At 37.8% G+C, this 10815-nt stretch overlaps 1 protein-coding gene across 1 annotated transcript; it reads left to right on the forward strand.

The window, feature by feature from the left end:
* The first annotated feature begins 255 nt into the window (after nucleotides 1-255).
* Nucleotides 256-3386, forward strand: LOC107597360 (BRI3-binding protein-like). Its single transcript, XM_016288378.1, has 3 exons — nucleotides 256-577; nucleotides 1556-1658; nucleotides 1843-3386. Exons 1-3 carry the CDS (start codon nucleotides 398-400, stop codon nucleotides 2262-2264), a joined length of 705 nt encoding a protein of 234 aa, XP_016143864.1. The 5' UTR covers nucleotides 256-397; the 3' UTR covers nucleotides 2265-3386.
* Nucleotides 3387-10815: the final 7429 nt, after the last annotated feature.

Here is a 10815-nt window from a genome sequence, read left to right on the forward strand (position 1 = left end):
TTTTTTTTTTTTTTTTTTTTTTTTTTTTTTTTTTTTTTGAGAACAGTCTCCTTTTCTGCATTCCTTGTTTTATGAAGCTTTTAGTTTTATTGTTTAATTTTATTTATTTATCTGTACCTTTTAATCTTCAATTCTGGGTATTAGCCTTAGCCAAAAACAGTGTTTTACATTTTAAACCATGGTTGCAAAACTATAATTAGGCCAATTTTAAGAACTTTTATTTTAAAATATTTTCAGACTTCCGGTACCGTTCACTGTTGCAGTTCGCTCTCTAGTCGCGCGCAGCTTCTTCCGGCACATCACACCTCTTTATTCAGTGTATTGTGAGCTCTATTCGACCGCTGCCATCCAGAAGTTTCTCCACTGCACATCACCGGTTGTCAGGTCGCCTACGAGGATGAAGGGAGCGAAATTGGCCGTGGTTTTGAGCGTGTGTTTGGCCTTGGTCCTCCTGACTGAGGCGGCGCGAAGCAGGAAAGACTCCAGCAGCCAGAACAGCTTCAGGAGGGCGGCCAGTGGCTTCTACCAAACCCTCGGCAGTATCTTCGGAGAGGAGAACATCAGGGCTCTGTACAAGGTCCATAGAAGATCGTGCGGAATTTTCATGCAGTTTAAAAATGTAGTTTTGTTTGCAGGTGCACTGGTTTAAGGCCCGAAGAGATCAGCAGCTGTCAATGGCTGTGTTTCAAAATCTAGTGTGCTGCCTACCTAGACAGCGTGCTGTAGATGAGCGTCTTTCTGTTAGTCTCGGTCACTAGTGCTGCCACTATTTCGGACTTTTATCGGTAACGCTTTATAATAATAACTTCAGTAAATGCGTGATTTATATTGTATAATTAAAATATGATTGTAACAATAATTTCATTAATTATTAGTCTATTAATTATGCACATTAAATGCCCTCAAAAATAATTTTTGACTATTAATTTTCAATAATTTATTTACTTGTTTTATATATATATATATAATATATGGGTGTGTGCTATTTTAATTAATTTAGCTAAATATTTGAATGTGCATTAATGGGCTTTTGTACTGTACTGTACTAGGCTATATGTTATGAGAAAATCTATCTTTGCCATAATGGAAAAGATCTCATTCTTATTACTGTAAAGCAAATTATTATTATTGTTATTATTACTAACACTGTCTCAAGTCTCAATTTATTTATAAAGCACGTTTAAAAACTACTACAGACACACTGACACTTGTTGTTGTTGTTAACCTTGTATTATAACAATATTTTTAATGCAATAGATTAAAAGATCGCTTTAAATGAATCGTCACTTGAAAATAATAAATAAATAAATAAAATGCCACACATTATACTAAATGTAAAAAAGGGATATGCTTAATTGTCATGAAAGTAATGTCACAATGCAGTGTAATCTAAAAAATAATCTGTTTTAATTTATATTTAATTTAATTTAGATTAAATTTATAGGTAGTCGGGTGATTTTCTTCTGTGACCTTTGCGTGTTTTATAATATTTACACTATATATAACTTTTTTTCCAGTCTTAATTTATTAAAAAACCTTTGTCAATGTTTTGCAGTTCTTCTCAAAAACTACGGAGAAGTTTGTTCATGGAGTCGATTCATTATTGGACACCTTGTGGAAGCTGTGGGTGGATCTGCTCGATGTAATGGGCATCGACTGTAAGTCTGGCTCAGAAATGCTGCAGTTATGTATGTCAGTGACTGAAATAGCACATCTTCACTGTTTGTGTGTGATGCAAAAAATCATGTCCTTAAAACCTCCTTCATATCTCTCCCTTCCCTCTCTTTGCTTCTATTTCCGTCTGTCTCTGTTTTATTTTTCCCCCTCTCTCTCTCTCCTCAGCCTCTAACCTGACGCACTACTTCAGCCCATCGTCTGTGTCCAGTTCTCCTGCTCGCGCACTCCTCCTGGTGGCAGCCTTGCTGGTGGCTTACTGGTTCCTGTCCTTGTTCCTGAGCGGTTTCTTTTACATCCTCCACGCAGTGTTTGGCCGTTTCTTCTGGCTGGCCCGCGTGGCCCTTTTTGCCCTCTCCTGCCTGTACATTCTGCAGAAATTCGAGGGCGACCCGGAGAAAGCGGTGCTGCCGCTGTGCTTCATCATGGCCGTGTACTTCATGACGGGACCGCTGGGAGCATACTGGCGGAAAGGGGGTGGACCTGGAACTCTGGAGGAGAAGATCGACCACCTTGATACCCAGATCCGCCTCCTTAACATCCGCTTGAGCCGAGTGATTGAAAACCTAGAGCGCTCCAGTGACCAATGAAATGATTTTCAGCCCCAGGCTGAGGGTCAGAGCTGGGGTTTGTGAGATGGGATGAGAAGAAAAAATAGTTTTGGTTTCTTTTTCTCAGGATGTCCCAATTTTAGTCAGGCAAGAATTGTATGTGACATAAATCCCCCAGTTGATATGCTGAAAAGAGTCTATTAGATGCACCCTATTGTTGTGGAATGTATTGTTAGTGTCCACTTCTACTGTAGCCGCACCATTTTTGAGTAAATATCAGGACTTTTTTGTATACTGTGGGTTTGTGTGTGTCTGCAAGCCTTGAGTTGAGTGTGTTAGTCCATTGCGCAGAGTTAGGGCAGTTTATATAAGTGTGTGTTATTTATCAATCATGAAGGCAATGCGATTGAGAGTTGATTCGGAAACACTCAAAGTGTGAAGAATAGTCAGTATCACTGCATTTTTGTTTTTTTTTCATCTCTCCCTTGTCTCTTCTTGAGGTCACTCTGAGTTCAGGACCGATCAGGGATAGAGATGTATGTGGAAATCGCTTTCGGAAAGCAGCTAGTCATCAGAAAGCGTGAGGATATCAGACCAGTGTTCCTGGCAGCAAAATAACAGTGCTGCAATGTATACCAGTATCTCTGTTTAACTTGAGCCAAGAGCGAGATGTTCTCATGTGCTTCAGATAAGTACATTCAGGGTAATACCTGGTCATGCACTTTGTTCTCAGCATGAGATCATTGTATTAATTATATGTACCATTTTAATACGCGTCTAGAAAGGGATTGATTAAATATTGTTTTAATCCCACTACCTATTAGTGCTGCTTTAAAATCGTTTTAAGAAAGTGGCCTCTATGGTTTGATCCACAGTGCTATTTTGTCTATTTGAAATGCCTGATAACTAATCTAACTTATTCTTTTTGCAGTTTTAACTTTCATTCCACTTTTTGGTTTTCAATTCGTCATGTTTTTGCAACTTTGCTAAACCGTTGTAGCCAAAGCTAATTTGCATGTTTTTAAAAATATATTTCGAACATTTATTCCCTGCTTCATAGATTTAAAAAATACTGTAATTTAAAATTTTTATATATGTTTTTACATTTTAAGAGAAATATTATGAATGGTCAGTGTTTCAAGTATATTTTCATTCCATAAAATGCCATTATTATTTAGTTTTTTTTTTTACATGATTAGTACTGCTGTATTTAAAACTACTGTTGAAAAGTTTCGAGTCAGTAAGATTTTTTTAAATGACATTAATATTGTTATTCAGCCAATATGTATTACATTTTTCATAATTTTAAGCTTGCAGTTCATTAAAGAATCCTGAAAAAATGTATCATGGTTTTCACAAAAATATTAAGCAGCACAACTGTTTTCAACTTTGATTATAAGAAGAAATGTTTTTTTGAGCACAAAACAGAATATATGAATGATTTCTGAAGGATCATGTGACACTCAGCCATCACATGGATAAATTACATTTTAAAATATAATACAATAGAAAACAGTTGTTTTAAAATGAAAAATGTTTACGGGCCACGTACTTTTGAACAGTAGTGTACATTGGAAGTAGTTGTTTTTTTTTATACTGGGAACATTTTTGTTGTGCGTCATATTGTAAAAGGTTGTGTTTACTGTGAAATCGGTGTTTATGCATTTGTTTTATTTTAGGTGATTTCTGCTACTAAATTATAATTTTTTATGTTATGTTTGTCTCCAGCCAGTTATTTTAAAGACGTCATTCATTCAAAGTGAGAGTTTTGTGGCGTTTAGTCTTCCTGTCAGTGTCGATGCCATTCTATACTGTTTTTAGACATTGATGAAATTCACTTTTAGCAGATACATGTTCAAAATGTACAGTCTTTCTCTTCAAGGAGCCAAAAATATTGACCACTCTTCCTGCACTTCTCTGATTTTAGTCCAGAAACTGTCCCTCACCCTTCCACCAATCACAGTTCAATGCTGTGACGTACTGTAACTCAAGCCTACTGGAATGCACTAATATCAAGAAGGCCCATTTTGTACTGTATGAATGTGTGAAGGAAATCATATAAGCACCAGCCTTGAGGAATCTCCAAATAGCAAACTCTTGTGTACTTGCAATGTACCAGCATTATTGTACAAGTACTGGAGACAACTAATAATAATTACACATATACATGTCTCAGCAAACACTCCTGTATTTAAAATTGTCTTGTGTATTTGCATATCTGTAATGAATGAGAAGCCACAGTAATATACCTACCATGGAAAATGCTCTGGATCTTATGACCGTTTTATCATTAGCTGTGATTTCAAGTGTACTCCATGCGGAGTGAATGTGCTGAGTTTGCTTGTATAGAAATATGTATGACAGGTGTTTTCCTACCCGCACTGTTTAGCAGTTAATTTCATTCCTGTAAGTTGCAGTAACGCGTCGAGTCCTTAATTTATTTGTGGAATATTATGCATTTTATTCATGTCGGTTACATTATAGATAAGGGAGTTGTACTGATTTAACTGCAAAGACAGTTCACTCTCACATTGTCTCATAGATCCCAGTTGACTGCACCAGTGCCAATTATTGTGTGTTGAGGATTTTGCATCATTGACTGTTTTGCATTAGAAAGCACTGAATCTTTGTGAAGTCTAGACCTTAACTGGTATTTTTGCGTAGTGAATGCCTAGGTTTCTACATCAGGGTTGCTTTGTACTGTGTAATTTTCATCAGGAGTGTTCACCTGCGATGTCGCTTGCTGTGGTATTATTTGCGCTGTCTGTAACATATTTTTGTCTTTATGAAACTTGTTCTTAGTAGTGAAACCTCCGATTAGTGGTAAACAAGTGTAGCAAGATCTATACACTCAGCTCAGTTTTATACCATGAATAAGAGCTGCAAGCAGCATGTCATTCCTGGCAGTGAGATAATGGTGCTCCAGTTTGGTGAGAAGAAACGTGATCAATTTAACTGACTGTTAAAAAGTATTTTGATTGATTGAAGCAATTGGTTAAATTTAAGTTTAAATTAAAAATTGCCCTCGCGAATCTAAAATAATACCCCTGGAAATCAATTCCAGGGGACAAGAAGTTAATTTCTGACCCTGGCTCACACTGCAGTTTAAGTTTTTTGAACGTTTAGTTGCTTCACCTCATAATTTGGACATAGGATGTTGTACGTGACGCAACAGACACTTGTTTGAACATTGCTTCATTCGTCTCTTCAAATGGCCTCCGTCCGATGAACTCTCTACGGCTCTAGTCAGTGTCTGTCTGTAAAGCGTTAAATCACGAATCTGGTCTGACACACAGCTAAGCAAATGGATGACCTTAGCATCCTAAAGGTGCTTGTGAAGACTGAGCAAATGGTATGTTTGCCCTGCAAAAATGGTTTGTGATATAATCAGTAGTGCTGAAGTTGATCCAACAGATCATTGCACAAATGAAATGAACATTATATAATGCTGACAGCACAACTTTTCTGATAACCCCGAGGTGAAAACTAGTGACATTAGCTGCACTTGGCATTTGATATTTGCTATCCTCATACAGTTTAACATACTGTGTGTCTAAAATCACCTCCATGTAGTGCAGGGGTGCCCAAACTCGGTCCAGTTTAGCTCCTCAACTGCAGTTTAGCAGTTGAGGCAAGCTGGAGCTAAACTCTGCAGGACACCGGCCCTCCAGGACCGAGTTTGGGCACCCCTGCTAGTGTTTTCCCCTCTTCTTCTTCTCTATTTTGTCATAGATACTCTTGGGATTCTCTTGCAAACACGTCTGCATCTCTTGTATCCCTGTGAGGGCTGATCCAAATGCTGTCTAAAATGACTTACATAATATGTAACATTCTGAAGGAACACTGTGCCTTTAAGACATTCATATTTGGCTTGTATATAATATTGTGCATTGTTGCTTTTTTATTTGTTGTGCCCAGAGGGGGGCAGACATGACCCCATTCCCACTCCTTTTATAAAAGCACATTTTTAGCACTAACCCTTGTGGAATTCATATCAGTCTTACTGAGACAGACAGATTTCCTTTTTCTTTTCTTTATTCCTCACATTTGTGTTTATGTAAATGCATAGGCCTACAGATACACTGGATCTGTGAAGATTATGCCAGTAAAGACCTCGGGATGCAAGTGCAAAGAACTGAAATTACGTTTTAGTATTGTACTTAAAGTACAGTTTATTGTAGATTCCCATTTGTGCACGTTTGATGCTAGCATATTTCAGTGAAATGGGCCTTTGTTTCATCACCAACAAGCAGCATGGATGCTTTTTGTCTTTTCTTTTTGTTGCATCTAAATGTAAATCGGCCAAGTTTACATGGCAAATCTATGAAGCAACTCCTATTTGCTAAATGTTTTATAAATATTGATGAAATTGGCCTTGGAAATCACTGCTGCTGACTCTGCAAAATTATTCAGCAGCTCTTTATATACAATCCAGTACCCCTCTCTGGTACTCTAATGTTTAGACAACACAAATCACCTGCATACATTCAAACAAAATGCATGGAACATTTAGCACAGAGCCACCTTTCACATGTTAACCTATGTTTTCCCATCCGATCATGTTACAGGCTGCAGGCTCGGGATTGGGCACACCTCTAAATTATCCCTTTTTCTATTGGCTGGGCGCTTCAGGCAGAACGGATGTCTGACTTGTGATTGGTTCGCCTTTCCGTCTGTCCATGTTGCTTTCTCTCGTGCTGCGGTCTCGGCTGATGTGAGACCAGCTTTAGGAACCAATAGAATAAAAGACATGCTAATCAGTCAGATATTCTTCCGCCAAAGCCTAACAGTAATGCTTTATCCAAGACCCTTTAAATGGTAGTGGTCAAGAGCAAGTATTATATACAGTATTCTACGTAAACAAGAATCTATGTAACACTTTTAGAGGCTCTTGAATGTTACTTTTAATTGTTCTAAATTCTATCCTTATATGTTTTATTAAATAGAGTGTAATCACGATAAATGCAGTCTGAAGTTCAAAATAACTGTTCCAAACTTGGTTAAATTTAAGTTTAAATTAAAAATTGCCCTCGCGAATCTAAAATAATACCCCTGGAAATCAATTCCAGGGGACAAGAAGTTAATTTCTGACCCTGGCTCACACTGCAGTTTAAGTTTTTTGAACGTTTAGTTGCTTCACCTCATAATTTGGACATAGGATGTTGTACGTGACGCAACAGACACTTGTTTGAACATTGCTTCATTCGTCTCTTCAAATGGCCTCCGTCCGATGAACTCTCTACGGCTCTAGTCAGTGTCTGTCTGTAAAGCGTTAAATCACGAATCTGGTCTGACACACAGCTAAGCAAATGGATGAGCTTAGCATCCTAAAGGTGCTTGTGAAGATTGAGCAAATGGTATGTTTGCCCTGCAAAAATGGTTTGTGATATAATCAGTAGTGCTGAAGTTGATCCAACAGATCATTGCACAAATGAAATGAACATTATATAATGCCGACAGCACAACTTTTCTGATAACCCAGAGGTGAAAACTAGTGACATTAGCTACACTTGGCATTTGATATTTGCTATCCTCATACAGTTTAACATACTGTGTGTCTAAAATCACCTCCATGTAGTGCAGGGGTGCCCAAACTCGGTCCAGTTTAGCTCCTCAACTGCAGTTTAGCAGTTGAGGCAAGCTGGAGCTACACTCTGCAGGACACCGGCCCTCCAGGACCGAGTTTGGGCACCCCTGCTAGTGTTTTCCCCTCTTCTTCTTCTCTATTTTGTCATAGATACTCTTGGGATTCTCTTGCAAACACGTCTGCATCTCTTGTATCCCTGTGAGGGCTGATCCAAATGCTGTCTAAAATGACTTACATAATATGTAACATTCTGAAGGAACACTGTGCCTTTAAGACATTCATATTTGGCTTGTATATAATATTGTGCATTGTTGCTTTTTTATTTGTTGTGCCCAGAGGGGGGCAGACATGACCCCATTCCCACTCCTTTTATAAAAGCACATTTTTAGCACTAACCCTTGTGGAATTCATATCAGTCTTACTGAGACAGACAGATTTCCTTTTTCTTTTCTTTATTCCTCACATTTGTGTTTATGTAAATGCATAGGCCTACAGATACACTGGATCTGTGAAGATTATGCCAGTAAAGACCTCGGGATGCAAGTGCAAAGAACTGAAATTACGTTTTAGTATTGTACTTAAAGTACAGTTTATTGTAGATTCCCATTTGTGCACGTTTGATGCTAGCATATTTCAGTGAAATGGGCCTTTGTTTCATCACCAACAAGCAGCATGGATGCTTTTTGTCTTTTCTTTTTGTTGCATCTAAATGTAAATCGGCCAAGTTTACATGGCAAATCTATGAAGCAACTCCTATTTGCTAAATGTTTTATAAATATTGATGAAATTGGCCTTGGAAATCACTGCTGCTGACTCTGCAAAATTATTCAGCAGCTCTTTATATACAATCCAGTACCCCTCTCTGGTACTCTAATGTTTAGACAACACAAATCACCTGCATACATTCAAACAAAATGCATGGAACATTTAGCACAGAGCCACCTTTCACATGTTAACCTATGTTTTCCCATCCGATCATGTTACAGGCTGCAGGCTCGGGATTGGGCACACCTCTAAATTATCCCTTTTTCTATTGGCTGGGCGCTTCAGGCAGAACGGATGTCTGACTTGTGATTGGTTCGCCTTTCCGTCTGTCCATGTTGCTTTCTCTCGTGCTGCGGTCTCGGCTGATGTGAGACCAGCTTTAGGAACCAATAGAATAAAAGACATGCTAATCAGTCAGATATTCTTCCGCCAAAGCCTAACAGTAATGCTTTATCCAAGACCCTTTAAATGGTAGTGGTCAAGAGCAAGTATTATATACAGTATTCTACGTAAACAAGAATCTATGTAACACTTTTAGAGGCTCTTGAATGTTACTTTTAATTGTTCTAAATTCTATCCTTATATGTTTTATTAAATAGAGTGTAATCACGATAAATGCAGTCTGAAGTTCAAAATACCTGTTCCAAACTGAAATTGAGACTTTATTCTAGCACCCTTATTAGTTGGCATCACTTAATCGTTTCAGTTTATGAAGTTTATAAATAGATAACTGATGCTCCATCCGTGAACAAATCGTTCTTTTGAGCCGACTCTTTTCAATCAAACGAAGAATCGGTTCACAAACACCGTTCTGAAAGATTCGTTCGGTGACTCACTGAACCGATAACAGTTCTTCCTGAACAGATTCGACTCATATTGGGTTGAGAGCTGTCGAATGAGCTTATAAACCCTATGCGTGACCCTGGAGCACAAAAGCAGTGTTAAGTCTCTGGGGGATATTTGTAGCAATAGCCAACAATACATTGTATGGGTCAAAATGATCGATTTTTCTTTTTTGCCAAAAATCATTAGGATATTAAGTAAAGATCGTGTTCCATGAAGATATTTTGTAAATTGTCTACCGTAAATATATAAAAAGTAATGTTTGATTAGGAATATGCATTGCTGAGATCTTCATTTGGACAACTTTAAAGGCGATTTTCTCAATATTCAGATTTTTTTGCACCCTCAGATTCCAGATTTTCAAATAGTTGTATCTCGGGTGTTGTATCTCAAAAAATCCTTATGACTGGTTTTGTGGTCCAGGGTCACATATACGATATATATCGTATGAACGTTGTAGTGTACCAAAAACAAAAGTTTAGAGTATTTTATTTATGCTTTTACGTGTTTATTATTTTGTTTTTAATGAGCTGAATAATTTATGCAATAAAGAGAACTGGGTCAAATTGTATTACAAACAAACCTTATTGCCCTTTAAAGGAGTTTTAAAAACGCAGTATATTATTATGTGCACTTTTTCCTTCCACTCAACTTTGTTAACATGCTTGGATACAGCACTCTGTGAACAGCCCGCTTCTTTGGCAATGAATGTTTGTGGCTCCTTGTGAAGGGTGTCAATGATTGTCTTCTGAACAACTGTCAGATCAGCATTCTTCCCCATGATTGTGTAGCCTAGTGAACACAACTGAGAGACCATTTTGAAGGCTCAGGAAACCTTTGCAGGTGTTTTGAGTTGATTAGCTGATTGGCATGTCACCATATTCTAATTTGTTGAGATAGTGAATTGGTGGGTTTTTGTTAAATGTGAGCCAAAATCATCACAATTAAAAGAACCAAAGACTTAAACTACTTCAGTCTGTGTGCATTGAATTTATTTAATACACGAGTTTCACAATTTGACTGAAATAAATGAACGTTTCCACGACATTGTAATTTATTGAGATGCACTCTAGGTTTATTCAAACTTTTAAGAGAATGTCAGGTGTGAATACATGACGTTATGATGATTATTAATAATGTCCTTCTCTGAAATGAGCTCTTCAGAAGAACCGATTGGCAGAAATAGGTCGGATTTCCTTTTCATTGCTATCTAGATAAAACAGTTAGACCGTCCACCATGAATGTGCCAGCCAACAAATGCAAATGCTGGTCCATTAACTTCCGAAAAATCTATATATTTATTCAATAAAAACATACATTTGTGGGAAAACCTGGCACTACATAAAAGGCGGAAGAACATATGGAGGTTGGCAGGGCGGTGTGCGGTTGCGCGGT

This window comes from Sinocyclocheilus grahami, unplaced genomic scaffold (genome assembly GCF_001515645.1).
Source record: "Sinocyclocheilus grahami isolate Dianchi unplaced genomic scaffold, SAMN03320097.WGS_v1.1 scaffold230.1, whole genome shotgun sequence".
In the NCBI taxonomy this organism is placed as follows: Eukaryota; Metazoa; Chordata; class Actinopteri; order Cypriniformes; family Cyprinidae; genus Sinocyclocheilus; species Sinocyclocheilus grahami.